At 42.8% G+C, this 17,142-nt stretch overlaps 1 protein-coding gene and 1 long non-coding RNA gene across 5 annotated transcripts; one reads left to right on the top strand and one right to left on the bottom strand.

Moving 5' to 3' along the window:
* Positions 1 to 177: 177 nt before the first annotated feature.
* On the bottom strand, positions 178 to 16,191 carry LOC135264563 (death-associated protein kinase 2-like). 4 transcript variants are annotated; one of them, XM_064353291.1, is made up of 13 exons: positions 15,802 to 16,191; positions 14,889 to 15,189; positions 9,679 to 9,838; positions 9,161 to 9,382; positions 7,366 to 7,504; positions 5,309 to 5,438; positions 4,701 to 4,749; positions 4,308 to 4,334; positions 4,043 to 4,195; positions 3,405 to 3,450; positions 3,165 to 3,254; positions 2,716 to 2,802; positions 178 to 2,292 (listed from the first exon to the last, which is right to left on the bottom strand). In XM_064353291.1, exons 3-13 carry the CDS (start codon positions 9,738 to 9,740, stop codon positions 2,212 to 2,214), a joined length of 1,086 nt encoding a protein of 361 aa, XP_064209361.1. In that variant the 5' UTR covers positions 9,741 to 9,838; positions 14,889 to 15,189; positions 15,802 to 16,191; the 3' UTR covers positions 178 to 2,211. The 4 variants fall into 4 exon arrangements, with proteins under 4 accessions (XP_064209361.1, XP_064209350.1, XP_064209354.1 ...); XM_064353280.1 differs by lacking the exon at positions 15,802 to 16,191 and adding an exon at positions 15,444 to 15,681 and having other exon boundaries at positions 14,889 to 15,210; XM_064353284.1 differs by lacking the exon at positions 15,802 to 16,191 and adding an exon at positions 15,444 to 15,681.
* On the top strand, positions 2,168 to 3,725 carry LOC135264687 (uncharacterized). The gene is made up of 2 exons (XR_010332778.1): positions 2,168 to 2,305; positions 2,582 to 3,725. It is a non-coding gene; the product is annotated as an uncharacterized LOC135264687 (long non-coding RNA).
* Positions 16,192 to 17,142: the final 951 nt, after the last annotated feature.

The raw sequence follows: 17,142 nt of genomic DNA, 5'->3' as shown, positions 1-17,142 counted from the left end.
GTAGGCTACTCTGAATTTAGGCATATTGTCGATAGTTTGAAGCTACCTGAGTGAACGTGTATGGTTTCATAATGAAACACGAATATGTAAAATGAATATAAACACTTATATTCATCTCAAAATCGGTTTCCAGTCTTTAGACTGAAGGGTATAGAACAGAACTAGCAAAGATGAGAATTTACAAGAAATTATTTATTGGACCTCACACAATGCACACATTTGTAAAATTGCAATTGCTGTAACTACTTGTAATGCACACAAATGGCACATCAAACAATAATGTTAAAAATACACACTAAAAAACTACATTTTTAAAAAACAGGGGGACATTTGGAAATGCTGTGCACCTCTTGTGTCTTCAACATTTTGAAATCCTGTAATGTACTGGTTACCAAAAATGAAAAAAAAAAACAAAACAGCTTATTGCACTTCAATATCACCATATACTACCTTAGCAGTTCTCCCATTCCTTCAGTTCACTGAGCTGAACTTACCTCCATGTCCTTACAGCTTTGTCATGGTTCAAGCTGAACTTTAGAGGGATATTATACATTAAATTATAGGGAAAAAAGACCTGTACCCAGGGGTGTAGCACAAAATTCTGGGCCCTATACATAAGCAGTCTCTGTGGGCCCCCTTCCTCTCTTGATCCATGTCTCTCACGCATCATTCCAGGCTTTTCGAGGGCCCTCCCCCCATTCGGGCCCTGGGTAGTCGGTCCCACTTTTCCCCCCACTACGACGCCCCTGCCTGTACCCGTGAGCCCGCCTAAGGTTAAAAAACGTAGGCACGAGTGGAGGCATGGGAGACAAATGTGGCATACAGTGGTACTGAAGAGATACAGAGCCAGAGGACTGTACAGCTTCCTGGTTGAGCATCAGCATGTCCTTAAACCAGGTACTTCAATACTGCAAGTGTCACATTGCTCAACTGCATAGACAACTTAGTATGCAAAACCCAAAAGCTATAGCATGTAATCCAGCAGGCGTAAATAATGATGTAATCCTTCATGGAAACGGAATACATTGCAATATATTGTAAATATGTGGCCTTATAATCATAATATAATCATATAATCATAAATATATTTCACAGAATTCTACTTTTATAAAATATAATGCAGAATCTGAAAGGGGCAATCATATCTACAGTTGCCCATCTATTGTGAATTGTTTCTTTTCTTGATAATACAATTTCATTATGCAGTATATTAAATTTCCATAAGGGATGTGACTTATACTTGGATCCACTGAACTGCTCTCCAACCCAACACACACACACACACGCACACACGCACACACGCACGCACGCACACACGCGCGCAGCTCTGTACATTCATTTATCCATTTCTGTTGATTGAATGAGTCTCCTTTTGAAAGAGATTGAGCTTAAGTTCATTCAATGACCTAAACCCCAGCACTATCAACTTTACTACATGAAAGTTTCAAGTAACTTCACTTCAAGTAACTTTAAAACAAAAATATGAACACTCCTAGTGTAAACATTGTTAAGTATGCATTAAATGACATGCCAAAGCAGAGAAGCTGAGATTATAAAACTGCACTGCCTTCTCATGCTTCAGATGGTTGCTGGCCATAATGTGGAAACTTCAGTGAGTGTGCAATGATGTTCTGGGATGTTCATGAATTTCAGAGAATAAAATCAACTCTTACTGTAGTCTGATACAGTAGGTATTCTAGACAGTAATAAGAAACACAAAATTAAAAATTGTCTACAAAATGCTGGCTTGATAATGTTGTTTTTTTAAATACAGATATGCAGTTTAAACATATTACTTAGCTGTTACAACTGCCACAATATTCTAAAGTCATTGTTTTAATATCCTTTAATGATGCTTTGTGTGCAGAAAAGCTATTTTTCCCAAAGCAGAACCAGATCTGACTGAAAATTCAATTGAAGAAATGTTCCACTGAATTAGAGGATGGTCATATATACAACATTAATTTCTCAGCACCAGGGACTAGCTGTTCTCTATCTAGGTAATGTTAGTGACCACTCTGCATAAATATCACCCTTAATATCACACAAGAAAAAAAACAGCATAATGGTAAATTTTTGAAAATATTAAATGTTTCCCCCCTTATCTTTCAGGCAGTCCTTTACCCATTGTTGGACAGTACAATGGGAGACCTGCATTGCTGTGTTGAGAGGAAGCCCATTTGGAGATTTATCGCCCCCTTGTGGACACCTTTATGAGCTGCTACTGAGTCTGCGACGGATGAGGGAGGCGGGCTTGGTTTCAGTGTCCTCCTGGTCACTCTCACACTGTCTCTGATGGGAGAAGGTGATGGTTGTGCATTAACAATACTTATGGAAATATAAACTAAGGAAAATTCACTTTTGTATCCAATATATGCTATTACAAAAGTGTGTTGCATTGATTAGAAGAGAGCACAGTATTGATAAGAAGTATTCTGGCAGCAAATTGGGGTTGCTTTGTAAAGTTAAGCTCCTGAATACAATATGTCATGTCAAAATCTTTTGCAATGCTGTCACGGTGATTGTGGTATGTCACAATACGAGCCTTTTTAGTGTAGTAACTTCTTCCCTTTTTCCACAGCAAAACATTTAAGGGAGACTCCAGCTTGAACTCACAAATCCCCATTTTTCAGTATTACAATACTCTGTCATGAATCATGTGATGTTATGCAGAAATTTAAGGGAGTATAAAATCCCCCCCCGCCCCCCGCTCACCAGCTCCTGGTCCTGAGAAGCACTGGTCTTACACAGCAGCCTCAGCCGACAGAACCGATTACAGGCCGACACCATGTTATAGGACATCTACAGAAACGGAGACAGCAGTAACTGTTAGATACAGTAAGAAGTCAAAATATACTTTCAGTTGTCTCAAAGCACTGGACAGCATGCTATTCAGAGGGAATTAAAAAAAACACCCTGAGATAACTGTTAAAAACAAAATTATTCCATGACCCCAGGAAAAGCCATAAAAAGACTCCTGGAAAATGGTTAGTGTCCGAGGTAGGAAGAAAGAAGAGAAACACGAGACAAAACAGCAGTATATGTGTGCAAGTGGATGCAATATACATTATGAACTGCAGAGGGCGCACACAGTCAGTCTAAAAAGTATGACTTATCCATACAGTAGAATCCACAGTGTGTCTCACTCTCACATTCAGTCTCACCTTCCACTTCCTCTTGGCATTGAACTTCTTAAAGTTCTTCATGTTGATTGACGAGCGACTTCTGTTGGCTTTCTGCTTTCGTGTGAGTGGCTGAATTGGGACATGAAGGAAAAGTAAATGACATTTAACATGTTATGACGATACCACACTACTGAGGATTCCTCTCTTTTACTCTCTGATGCTTGCTCAAGCCTTAATCCACCCCCCTCCCCCCCCCTTGCCCCCCAGCTCTTTCCTCACCTTGATCCAGGGATGTAGCAGACATTCCTCTGATGTCATTCTCTCACTGTGGAGACAGACGGAAAGCGGTGGTTTTACTCTACCAAAGCTGAGCTCTACAGCTTTAATTAATAACAGAGGCATCATCATTTACCAAAGGGAACTTTAAATATCTCCTGACCTCATACTGCTTTCAAAAGCACACACAACAGTAGATTAAAAGAAGAAATTAATTAAAAACAAAAATTATATGGTGTTTGTGAGTTTTCAATAGTTTGTAATGTAACTTTTTGTGAAGCACATTGTATCTGTGCTATATAAATAAAGTTTATTATAATATTATTATATGTCGCCAGGTGCTGTGTCTTTTCACTCTGCAGTCCACCAGCTGAGCTGCACAGATAGATGTGTGGTCCCTCACATGTAGTGAAAACTCTGCCTGCCAACTGAGACCCTCCCTCCTGGCAAGAAACTCTGACCAATTATTCATCCCCCAGGACCCCTGCCCACATCTGTGACAGTCAGTATTCAATGTAGAAACACAGCGTTCATCCCTGCACTAAGATACAGTGCTTTACTTTGGCACTGCACCCACCACAACCCCTCCCCCCACCCCCCCAAACACAAGATTGATGGTCAGATACAAATAAACTCATTACACTGGATCTTTCACCAGCAGCTTCTGAATGAAGTCTTTGGCCATGGCGCTGGTCTGGCTAAAATACTGGTCATCAAACTCATATTTCATCTCCACAATGTTTCTTAGCGTCTCCTCATCTGAATCTCCTTGGAAGGGGGACATACCACTCAGCCTGTAGAACAGGGGTGCACAGTCAAAGTTTGCACTTTTGCGTACTAACATAAAAGTCGCAAAATACAGTACATTTGAACCTCTCTTATTGACTTCTGCTATTTGATACTCACAGAATGTAGGTGATTACACCTATGCTCCTGGAGAGAGGGAGAAAGAGAAAGAGAGCAGAAACAAAAAATACTCATTTTAAAAGCGTTACACTCATTACTGTTCTTAACTCATGGGAGTCAAGACATTGCTAAAGGCTAAAGGTAGGGTTATGGCATGTGACATTTGTTGTTAGTTGTTCAGATTGAAATTGTAACTGTCCCTTTTATCTGTGTTGATTGTACCTAAAGTCCTTTTCATATGGCTTTAAACTTAAAAAAAAATAATCCTCCTTTCTGTTGTTCCCAGTTCCATCTCTGTTAAACAAGTTTCTCTGGAATGCATGAAAAGCTCTAAGCAAATAAACTAATTATTATTATTGTCTTGCGTGTGTATTAACGTATGATACAGCTTACCACATGTCCGCTGAAAAACCTAGGGGCTCGTAGTTTATTACTTCAGGAGCTGAAGATGTGAAGAGAAGTTAGGACACAGTTTAGATACACATAAGTCTGCCTGTGCACAGAACCCCCAGTGAGAAACAGAGAATCAGGGAGACAGGCAGAGGTTAATGCAATGCACCCAATGCCATGAACAAGGCAGGAGTTTGTGGCTATGTTTGCAGTACTGTGGTGTCTGTTCCACTGAAGAAACTTGGGGAAGTGAAAGAAACTGATGACAAACAGCATTCCCGCAGTGCTATTGTGATGCTTTGAGAACCTGGCTACAGAAGGCCTGTCTTTAAGCATTGTAGTCCTACAGAGGTTCACACCCTCCCTTGGGCTCTTCCTGTCTGAACTGTGGAAACTTCATACGCTCAGCCACAAAACTCTCTCACAACCGCTTTACCCCACATAAGGCTGTGATGTCACATCCTGTGCTGAAACAGCGCTGCTCATTTCCATGGTTACCCGAGACCCTTGGACCCCTTCTCTGCACTAACCTCTGTACATACAGAGACATAAAACGACCAAGAAATGCACATATATGCAGAGTCATGACAACAACCAGTTGTACCACTCACCAATGTATTGGGGGGTGCCACACAGGCTCTGGTACACCTCCCCAGGGGTAAAGCAGTGGGCCAGTCCAAAATCGATGATCTTGATGTGTGGGTGCTCTGCTTCCTTGTCCAACAACATCATGTTTTCCGGCTGAGGTTTTCACAGGGCAAATATAGGGAGAACACATAACGACAAAATTTCACACCATTCATCTTCTAATCAGCCAAGAAACTCATACCACTGAGGGTTCAGAAACCACAGCGATACTACTGATCTAGCGCAATAAAACGCACTGTGAGTTAATGCATTTAACAGAAGATCATTCAGGGCGCAGACAATCCAGACCCAGATAGTTTTATGTGCAGCATTTATAGCGTTGCAAGGGCTTCCACTATGAAGTCCATTTTCTTTTTTTTCCCCCGAAAGTAGACACATTGTCCACAAACATGTCATAAATGAACTGTCTCCAGGATTTCAGTCCATTTGTGGCAAAATCCAAGGGAATAGGTACATTAGCTACATCTCTCCTTGCAATGAAATTATAATAGCCTTGGGTAGCCTATCTTAATTGAAAACAAAAAGGAAGTATTGATTGTACATTTTATTTTTCAATCAAATCAGCTTTGTTTTACATCCATGTGGGATGATTCAAATACTTGACAATCAAAAAGACCCACTCAAATCTGTACATAATGCAATAAAATACTGAATGCGGAATAAATTTTAATTGTTTTCTTTTTGCTTGTTCTGACTTTGCAGAAGTAAACCAAGGTACTATATCACATTCAGCTTTTGTTTTTAACAGGATGTTATATGTGGTCTTGCTGGTAAGTAAGTGATCAGTTCTCCACTCGGTGCGCTGACAGCCAAGCTTCATAACCTCAGACCAACAGACAGCTGCATGAAAAGTGGACTGCAGGGGCTTGTGCAGCAGGGACTGCATTGTGTGTGACAGGGGTGGGCATTCGATTGTCGATTTCATGCTAATTCTTTTATTTCATTAACCCGGTCTTATAATAATTAATATTTTATCCACAATCCTTGATAAGTTAATGAATGAATGACAGCTGAAGACTGCCCCAGTGTCCCGACAAACAACACCTTGTTGTGGTCTACTTCACGGTAAAACCGGCATCGGCGCATTCAGCTTTCAGCTCATATGGCTAGTGTAACTGGTGACAATGAAAACTTGCATATGCACCAGCTGTTCCGGAATGCACCTGCCCACTCCCGCAGAGTGATATATTGCACTATGTACATACGACACGCATGAACACTAGCCTGTGCTGCCTGCTCCGCGAAGCTGGCATAGCCCCGGCTTTGCAGGAAATACGAGAGAGGGACACGGCTTATAGCATCCCAGATGACTTGGCAAGAGAGCGTGAGGCAGATGTTGCAACCGTCACCTTCTGAACGATGCGAGAATGTTTCTGCCGGGAAACAAGGATCGTGAGAATTTCACAATGATGAAGATGACACCGGTGATCATCTCTCCCCTGACCTTCCGCTGACCTTGCTGCCCAGTTTGCTTCAGCTTCAGATTGTAACTGACATGCTGAATAAATACGGCGCTATAGCTCTTATTATGCTAACTGAAAGCATTTATGTGCTTTGCTTTCCCTAAAGTCATCTTGTAAATGACCATCCAGTAAATCCACGTAATATAATACAATACAGATTACTGACCAAATCCAGTGTCCCATGGGAAAATCACACCTGCAGCCTTACACTAGTCCAGCTCTTTAGGACCAATGTCACTGCCAGCTAGTATAGTCAAGTATGAGGGTGCATCTGTCCTTAATAGCGTCACAGTCACAAGCTGCTTTTTTGACTGCTCTTTGCACTGAAGTATGAAAGTAAATGCACTGAACGTGGTATGCCAGCACACTCAGAGCCCCACAGTTACTGACCTATGACGTAAGAATGAAAGGTCATACACGTTAGGGTTCAGAATGGACCCACATCACAGCTATACTGGGTAACTGCAAACCGCAGTGAAAGGTGACTGAAGGCCAACAATAAGTGCTCCACGGGTCAGGACTGAGCCCCATGCAGTAATATTAGGCAGAATCTTTACCTTGAGGTCAAAATGGGCGATACGCTTGCTGTGCATGAATCCCACCCCCTCCAGGATCTGCTTGATGAACTCAATCGCCTCGTTCTCTGTCAGAGCCTCCTTCTCCGCAATGAAGTCGAACAGCTCCCCCCCACTGATACTGTGTAAAAGAGGGAAGAGAGAGTGAGAGGGAGATAGAACACAGGTGCAAAGAGATAGAGGAAGAGAGCAAATTCAGCGCTCAACGTGAGCCAATTAGGCTAAATTAGTCAGACTGTTTGATGGATTTTACATTTGCTTTTTCAAAGGCTAAATTAACAGGAGTCAATACTTTTGCCTGCCTCAACAGATAGAGCAAGACAAAATCCAAACAACGCAGTCATACGTGTGCAAACAAAAACAACCACAAAAAACATTCAGTTGAGAGGAAGTATCAGGAACAGACAAACCATGGCTAGAAACTAGAAAAAGCAGCTAGAAGAGAACCTGAGGGAACCAAGTTTTTAACTACAGTGCACGTAGGCGGCCGCGCTCAAAACTGGAGAGTTCCATTTTGACTAATTGTCCTGTGAACCTCTCCCACACAAAACAATGAGATCAGGTTCGGGACATTGTCTTTAAATAGCCAAACCCTGTCTCTTGTTACACTGCCCCGTCTTTGTGACCTCACCCCACAACAGATGTATGCCGACGAAAATGTCACCCCGGCAACTTTTGTCACAGACACTGTCACAGGCAGCCAGACCCCGTTGTCACTTAATCCCCCAATCAGTTTAAACACGGCGGTACAAAACTCGCCAATCAGAAAGAAGATTTAAAGGTCCGGCTCACCCTATAAATACCGAGGGACGAACGGATCTGGAAAAACGTGCCACAGCTTAATCCTTCCTTCATACCGTCCCCCGAACCACAGAGAACGGCTTTCTGTCCTTATGTTCCTAATACCCCTTACACCAGGTTACCCTCTCATCCCATTTTCCCAATGCTTCTGTTTCAGATAGCCCCTTCACCACTCCCCCCTTCCCAAATAAGAGGCCAGTCCATAACTCACTAAATAAGCATCCAGCGCTTGCTCTAAGACTCAACTCAATAAAGGTAAATATTTTTGATCAGTACTATTATCAACACGAATAAATCTGAGAACTGGAACAATCTTAATTTAACAAAACCTTAATAAATACGTAATGAAAGCACTGTACACATACAGTACATTCAATAGTAAATATTTGCTATAGAAATATAATATTCATTAATTATGGTTGAGTTAATTATTTCATCATTTTTCATTGATTGTGAAGTGAAACTAATTTGAAACTTCATGTACACAGACATTTGATCTTTTTAATCATATCAATAAATGCAAAACCGGGTTCCCCAAGCCAAAAAAATAAAATAAATAAAAATAAACAAAACAAAAAAGCTGCAGGACAAATACACTGTGACTGTTTGTTTATCTTTGACAGACTGATACATTTTCCAGTAGCTGCCATTCCTTAACACCTATGCTGTGCAGGTCCTGCGCGCCCTGTGCCATTGTCCAGGACCCTAAACACAGAACACGGGACCCAGTGTGCTTACAGACACGCAAAAGAGCCGGTTAGAAAGTTATTGTGTTGCCCTTCCATTAATATCCCTTCCTTCAAACAACGGAAGATCGCAATCCATATAAGGACAAAATCTAAGCTGCGATGAATTATTACAGTGTAATACACAAATCAGGTGACATGCAATGCGACCATTATCCTTCTCAACGCCTCCCTCTTTCCGTCCACCCTCCTCCTCCTCCTCCCTCTCTCTCTCCTGCTCCCTCACTCACAGCTCCACGATGAGCACCACCTCCGCTCTGCTCTCGAACACGTCCTTGAGGGCCATGATGTTTCTGTGCTGCAGGGCCTGCAGGATCTCCACCTCCCTCTCCACGCTCTTCCTCTCGATCCCCAGCCTGCTGCTGGCGTTCTTTCGCAGCTTCAGGAACTTGCCAGCCCACCGCACGCCCGTGGCCCGCTCCAGCACCTCCCGCACCTGCCCAAAGTGCCCACTGGGGCGGCGACAGAGAGAAGGTTGGAGGAGAGTAGCTTGTGAAACACCCCTGTTCTAGTACAGACATGACAGGTCAATTAAAGACAGTTTTAAAATCAAAACAAAACATCAGGTAGTTAAACAACTCATTAATTACATTTTGGGTTTACCAGAACTTGAGGAATTGGCAGGGGACCCTGGTAATGGTTCAAAGTACGAATGACAACATGCTGTGAAAGTGGCTTTTGAGAGAGGAATGCAACCGGTCCTTAGCAGAGACTGTTTACAGCAGCTGATGCTGCAGCACTTCTTTACCTGCCCAGCACCTGTCCGATCTCATAGAAGTCCTCCACATTCTGCAGCTTGAAGAGCGCCATCCGGCCTGCAGTCTTTCACTCGCTTGCCCTCACTCGCTCTCTCTCTCTCTCTCTCACTGGTCCCACTGCATGCGCCTGCTACTGCATGCTGCACTGACCTGCAGAAACCCAAGGAGAGAGAGAGAGACGAGTGTAAACTGACTGATAGAGAGGAGTGTGTAGGGAGGAAGGAACCAACCCAAGGTGACAAGGCAGAGACATTAAAGGACACAGCTGTGAAGGCTGAAGGCGAAAAATAAAATATTACACCATAACACTGCCGAGTCCCCTGCTGAGATAGACTTGACACAGGAAAATGTTTTTTTTAATGGCCTTCTTTAAAAATAAAAAAAACCTTAAAACTTCCAGAAATGGGCTAAGAGATTAGGAATAATTAACCTTAATGGCTGCCCACCAGTAGAGGAGAAGAGAGTCTGATGATAACATGCCAGAGGACAGAGATGAGATAAGAAAGATGCGAGGAAGGAAAAAAAAAGATAAAGACTGTGACCGACAATGACAAAAATAGGTACTGTACTCTGTAGAAATGTGCAGCAGGGTGGAGGTCAGAAAAGAGAGAAAAAAGCAGTAAAGGAAGAGAACCGCAAGTAAAAAAAGTAGAAGTTGGACTGTTAAAAAGACAGAGGCGTGAATGACGTATGTTGTGTGATGCAATGTCTTTAGAGAGAATGCGTGTCCCATGGGCCGAGAAAATGAGAAACAGAGTATCTGCCGATGGGAAACACATGTTAAAGGGTTTATTTGGCAGTTATCGTGGGGTTTACCCACTGGAGATATTTCTGGGCGTATATATTTGCATTCTCTCTCTCTCACACACACGCAATCTAGTTTTCCTGTAATCAGAAGTAAGCAAATATTGTACAAACAAATCAACGTATTTCTTTGCATAATTGCTCAGCTCCCAGCCCTCCTCTGTTCTCTCTCCTTTCTCTGTATTTGTCCATCCCTCCTTCTCCTTTGTCTCTCTGTCCACTGCTCCCACCGACCCCTCCCAGCTGTTGTTGATTCCTGTTCCGCAAGCAGGCCCAAATGAAATCCATGTCACGTAAACTCTCCCTACTCTGAGAACCCTACCCAGACCCCATCCTGTCACAGGATACCAGCTAGACTAAAAAGCAACGGGGAAGGGGCGGGGGGGACCAAACCACCCCATGCCTTTTCCAATGACCCTCTCCACAGGACCATTGCAAGGAACAAATGAGTCGAGCCTAGGAAAGCATTTGATGTTAAAGGCCTGATGCTGATAAGCTGAATGCGCTCAGTCTGAGTGTGTCTTGGCCTGTCGCCAGACAGAGAGACTGCGACTGTACTGTGCTTATCAGAGAGAATTCACCCAGATGGGCGTGCGCACAGAAGAGCTCCTATCTGTCCGCACCCGAGCCCACACGTAATATATATCTGTGCAAAGGCTCCACTGTATGTCTGCCTAAAATAAATTCGTATATGGCATCTTTATACTGCATGTCTGTGTGTGCGTGTAATATTAATCTACACTGCACATCAATGCATTGAGTATAAAACTGTGCACTGCACACCTATGATCAGTATTATACAAATATCTATACTGTAGATCAGGGTATCTGTGCAATATAACTGTACATAACACATCAGTATGTCTGTGTAATAGGTTTTCAATGTGTCATTACACCTGTGAGCCACACCAGTGGCACTTATTTCCTTGCATCTCTGCATCTAGGTGAGTCTCCACCTGGGTAGAAGCTTTGCCTAACAGCACACATTTGCAGGTACGTATTCCTGGCCTCTGGTTCTGTCAGAGAGCTCAGTCTGTGTCCTGGACAATCCACTTACTCCTATATAAAATGAAACAAAGTTGCAGTATCTTTCACCGAATGGTGATACGACCAGCTATTCTGTATACACATTCCATAAAGTTTCCAACTACTGCACTCTGCAGTACAAGACAGGGCACTAGGTAGGTACTGAGCTCTACAGTACATACGTTAGAGTTAACTCCAAGTTTTTAATTGGTATTTATGATTAATTAAAGGTTATCAATCCAAAATAACAAATAAAAAACAAAAGCAACACAAATCGAACACTTGAAGTAAACTTGCCAATGTACAGCCACAACTCCAAATACACACATTCTGCTCAACATCCACACACAGGGACGTACACACAAATTCTAGGGAATGGTTATGTAATACCTTGGAATCTGTGAAGTTTAAACTAGATAATATATACATATAAATGAAGTGAAGGTTAAGAATTACACTGAGGCTTGAAAAGGATTATGATGCTTATTGTGGTAGTATGGCAGCGCAGTGCTTGAAATCTAAGCTCTGCATTTAATGCTTAGGCCTATTCTAGTCATATGATTCCATGTGCATATGTATACGTACGTGTCTGTGTGAGCATGCGCACACATTTTAACATCTGTTTGAGTTTGCTATGTGTCGCAGGGACTTTGTTTGTGAATCTAGACCATTCAGTCGACACAGCGTGTGCTTGTGCAATGACCTTCCCATAGTGTTTGCACCGGTCCTCACATCCTTGCATGCTAGTGTGAGTGATGAGGCAAAAGCAATCAGACAATTGATTAACCAAGCATTAATCACTTCAGTAAAGTGGTTCCCACACAAGAATCAGCTGCAGCCTGCACTCTGCACATATGCAATAAGTGATAACTGCTTGACATTTATCATGGAATCGGTTTTCATGGCCAGAGGAACACATTTACAACACAAGTAGATGTAAAATTTCTTAATATGATGGGCAGAGTACACAACCACAGTAAAAAAAAAGGTGCATTAATAATAAGAAAAACAACCTAAAAAAAATTGTTTCTGCAAATATAGGTGTAATGAAGAGCTACACAATGCCGTGTGTACGTGTGTTTGTGTTCATGCGCGCAAGTCCGTCTCGTTTTTGTGCGTTTTTCTCTTGGTAAATGTGTTCCTGTGTATGTGCAAACGTGCATCGGTGTTAGTGTTTCTTGGTATGCGTGTGTGTGTGTGTGTGTGTGTGTGTGCACTTAATGGTGTGCAATGCCTGCATCTGTGTGGCACCTCTGTATTCAGCCTCTTAGGACCGTTTGCGGTTCCTAGGATTTACTGTCCGCACGTATTCGCCTGTCTGTCTGCGTGGTTGCTGGAGCCACACCGCGGACCACAGAGGCAATCCTTCCTGTGTTCCAATGGCACAAAAGCCTTTCAAATGTCAAGGACAGTCAAGCCCTGAGAGAGAAAAACACATATAGCCCTGGAGATTAAGGCTCAGATAGGATATCACCAAACCGAATGATGAACGGGAGAGGGAGGGCATCAGGGCAGCGGGTGAAGAATGGAACACAGAGGGATGCTCCAGCAGAGAGAAAATGGGGCTGCTGGGGAAACAAAAACATCCCTTTTAGAGAGGCACAGGCTGCTAGGCTGCGTGGGCCGGCGGTGTAGTATAATGGGTAAGGTGCTGGTCTTGTAACCTAAAGGTCACAGGTTAGATTCCCGGGTGGAGCACTGCCGTTGCACCCTTGAGCAAGGTACTTAACCTACGTTGCTTCAGTATATCTCCAGCTGTATAAATGGAAGCAATGTAAATGCTACGTAGAATGCTGTGTAAGTCGCTCTGGACAAGAGCGTCTACTAAACGTCTGTAACGTCATGTAATGTAGGCAGCACATCCTCTTAAGGTACTGTTCCAGTGCGTGAAATAGCCCCGCAGTCTGATATCACGATTGGACTGTGACAGGGCTGGCTGTATCTGACAGCCCCACAGGGTGACTCAGATTCACCAGCGAAGTCGCCCAGCGTGGGAGGAACTCAAGCGGCCGGGCTAACCGTGTCTCATCGCTCACCAGTGACCGCTGTCGCTACGCGAAGTCCGCTTGCTGAAGCGGCACATACAGTAAAGTCCCCATCCAGAGTTGTGCCGGCGGAACTCGTGTGCCGCGGTGTGAAAATAAGCAGCTGCTTGACATCAGGCTTTTCGGGAGAGCTCGTGCTCGTCTGCGCTTTCGCGGTGAACAGCGGCGGTTGCAGCACAGAGTGTGACTGGCGGTGAATATAATTGGGCATTCTAAATTTGGAGCAAATGGAGTTAAAGGTGTAAAAAAAAACACAGATGCCTGAATTCAGATGAGGAAAGAGAGAGGGGTAATAACAGCAGGATGAGTAAAGGGAAGCACCTTTTCTATGTGAACAGAAAAAGAGAATAACATGGAGCGACGCACTGAGACTGAAAACAAACTGGCCGAGGAGGCCTACAGTACGAAGTTGAGCACCAGGAGATAGAGGGAGGGACTGAAGAGGAAAGAAAAAAGAAACTGCTAATGAACGGCCTTAGGGAACGGAATTAGCCAGCCCTTCTCGTGTGGATTTGATTACGGACTCCTTCTCACCAGGAATTCCTCCCGGAGATTTACAGCACACCCAATGACCTATCCAGAAGGTTAGCACATGGTTCACATGCACAAGGGTGTAAATCACACCCGTTCCTTCCTCAAAGTGCTCAGATGAAAGCCATGCTCATAAAACACTCACATTAACAAACACATGCTCACTGGAAAAAAAAAGTGTATACACGTAAGTAAAGGACAGGTACGTGGTTGCGTTTTTCATTTTCTCAAAGACTGGAAGGCTTTAGCCGTCTGGGCCTTTTTGCTCATAATTTCTAATAAAAATGAGAAAAAACCCAATGAATTCTAGTTGTTTTATAGACCTTTAACACTGGTTTGGGTGAGCATTTTTACGTATTTCAACAGACAAATCACACCTACAATCAAAGACAAACGAGGCAAGGAATTTTTTACTTTAAACGAAGTCCCGCACAAAGACATTTTGTAGAATTGCGCAAAAAGACTTGCGCTGGTTTAAGGACGGACACGTCACGCCCATCAGCTAAAGCCGAAAGCTTTTTCTGTTGCGTTTTTCTTTTCAGAAAGTACTTTAGCCTATAGCCTAGTAATATATTACCAACGAGGATCAAAAAGATGCATTTTTACATCGTTCCATTTGCCAACATGGTTAATACGGAAACATAAACAATACAGATGAGAATTAAGAACGGCAATTAAAACCAACCCAAATGTGAACAGTCCACGTGGCCAGGAGACAGCTAGACTGATAAACAATGTTGCCATTTGGGCTATATCTGGAGTTCAAAGCAGGTACATTCGTTTCATAAACCTACCTGTGGAGCCCGTAGCCTAATGTAGGCTAGATAATTCACGTGGCAATCAATTCCGAGTTCCAGTGCGCAGTTGTTGTTGCGATTTACTCATTATCCCACAAGCTTCGTCGCAGTTGTTCTGAAATATTATCCGTACTCGTATTCTCCCCGCTCTCTCCTTTGGCGGTTTCCGTGTCTCAGTTGAACGACTTGTCCGACCGCTCCCTTAATCGGAGAGCATTCTGTGTTTCGCTAAGCCCTGAGGGGGCTGGGGAGAAATTCCAGATCAGAAGTCACACATCCGTCCCTCAGCATCGTGATTCTGAAGGAAAAGAAAACAGACCTGTTGGTCCCCCAACATTGGTCAGATGAGTACATATATTCGCCTATATACGAAGTTAAGGCATGTGCGCTGCATCTCAAGTATCTTTTGGAATATCGATACAGATAACGAAGTGCTTAAATCAAAAACAATTTTTGTATCATTAAAAAACGCTGCCAGATCAAACGAAACCTAACTGCCAAGTAACCAATGGCGAGTTTTCTTTCGCCGATTGCTGCACCTATGTCACGCACCTGTCAGGATGTGCTTGGTCAACGTATAAAATGTGTCAAAGTAGATTATGTTAAACGTTGTCGGAATTTCTAATATCGGCTCAGACAGAAATAGTTTATAACCCAATTCCACAAGTGCATCCTTCCACAGCGTGTTTGAATAGAACTTTTAAGTCCTGCAGTTTTCCAAACAATGTAAATTTCTCTGGGCGAGGCAAGGTAATTCAATAGGCTAGGCTCAATGGTGTCCTTGCCCCCCAGGGTAAAATAACATTAAACACAGAGAGAGGGAGAGAGAGAGAGAGAGAGAGAGAGAGAGAGGGAGAGGAGAAATCGAGCATAGCGGAACAAGCTCCATAAATGTAAATTAACTCCCTACCAAGCCAAGTCTCGCCCAAAAAATGTACTTCTTCGTTGTGTTTAATTTCTTTTTTCATCTAAAAGTAGCAAGAGGAAGAAAATGTGCAGCCTACTCCCTTCTCTGAAAACGATGTAGCAACAAATAGCCAAACATAAAGGCCAGAGTAAGAGCGCGCGTTCACGCTGAAAATTTGGGTTGACAAAAAACAAACGAAAGAATTCCAGAGGCCCCCGAGCGCACACAGTTCGACATAGCGGACAGCAATTAAACTTCTAAATAGTGCTGTTGAATTTCAAGCGTAATTCCACTAGGTTATGTTGCCTATTTGGAGGACTCGCCCGTAACGAAAGCAGATGCGGTTGTGGGGGCTTTTTGGGGCTCTGCAGCCTGTCCGGGTTCGATGATTCGATGCCAGTAGGAACGCTGCAATTAAACTTTTAGACCCGTAGAACACGACGTCTTCAGTTACGCTACAGTGTTCCCGATTGTAGCTGTCCTAATGAATAGGCTACTACTGGGTGAGTTACTGGTTTGTAAATACAGATCACTGGACGTAAACTATAATTTCGGTTGATAACTACTATTTAAAAGGTCCAGTCAGAATCACGTGGCTCTAGCCGAGACTATGAACGGACAGGTTGTAATTCAGGATTAAATAGGATATTTCACTGTATAAACAAGTTGAGGCATTTGTTAATACTATATGGCAGACCTCGCACGAACATAGTATATTGAAATGTTTCTTACATATGCTACTTCTCTGTGCTTTTTTCTTTTTCTTTTTGCTACCCGCACAGTTTCTTCCTTTGAACCGATGGCTCAAAAACCATTAGCAGTCATAGTAAAATTATATATATATAAAAAAATCGATTCTCCTCTTTCTAACTAACCTAAGATAGCCTACCATTTTATGGACAGCCTGTTCTAACATACCAACGTACAACAAAATATTTCCCATTTTCCCCCTTCCTGATTTCTTCCATTATTTCATGTTTGTCACACTGCATGGTTTCAGATATTTAGACAAGATGTAATATTAGACAAAGGGAACCCAAGCAACCTTAAAACACATTTTTAAAGTTATTATTTCATGTATTTCACGAAAAAAGTTGTCAAACACTCATATCACCCATGTGAAAAGACCCCTTAAGCCCCTTAAGCTTAACCTGGTTGCACCACCTTTAGCTTAACTGCAACCAAACACTTCCTATAATTTGATATCAATCTTTTTTCACATCGCTTTGGAGGAGTTTTAGCCCACCGTTCTTTGCTGAACTGCTTTAATTCAAACAAACTGGTAGGTTTTTGAGCATAAACAGCTCTTTCGGGTCCTGCCACAGCGTCTCTATTTGGTTAAAG

The sequence above is a fragment of the Anguilla rostrata genome, chromosome 1, assembly GCF_018555375.3.
Source record: "Anguilla rostrata isolate EN2019 chromosome 1, ASM1855537v3, whole genome shotgun sequence".
NCBI classification, from domain to species: Eukaryota; Metazoa; Chordata; class Actinopteri; order Anguilliformes; family Anguillidae; genus Anguilla; species Anguilla rostrata.
This window is presented reverse-complemented; position numbering and strand designations above follow the sequence as displayed.

What these genes read in the sequence shown, in the direction of transcription:
- LOC135264563 (XM_064353291.1), bottom strand. Translation starts at nt 9,740, where the DNA reads ATGGCGCTCTTCAAGCTGCAGAATGTGGAGGACTTCTATGAGATCGGA. An exon ending in ATCGGACAGGTGCTGGGCAG is followed by an intron (nt 9,383 to 9,678) that starts GTAAAGAAGTGC and finishes TCGCCGCCCCAG; the next exon opens with TGGGCACTTTGGGCAGGTGC. An exon ending in ATGCCAAGAGGAAGTGGAAG is followed by an intron (nt 2,803 to 3,164) that starts GTGAGACTGAAT and finishes CCGTTTCTGTAG; the next exon opens with ATGTCCTATAACATGGTGTC.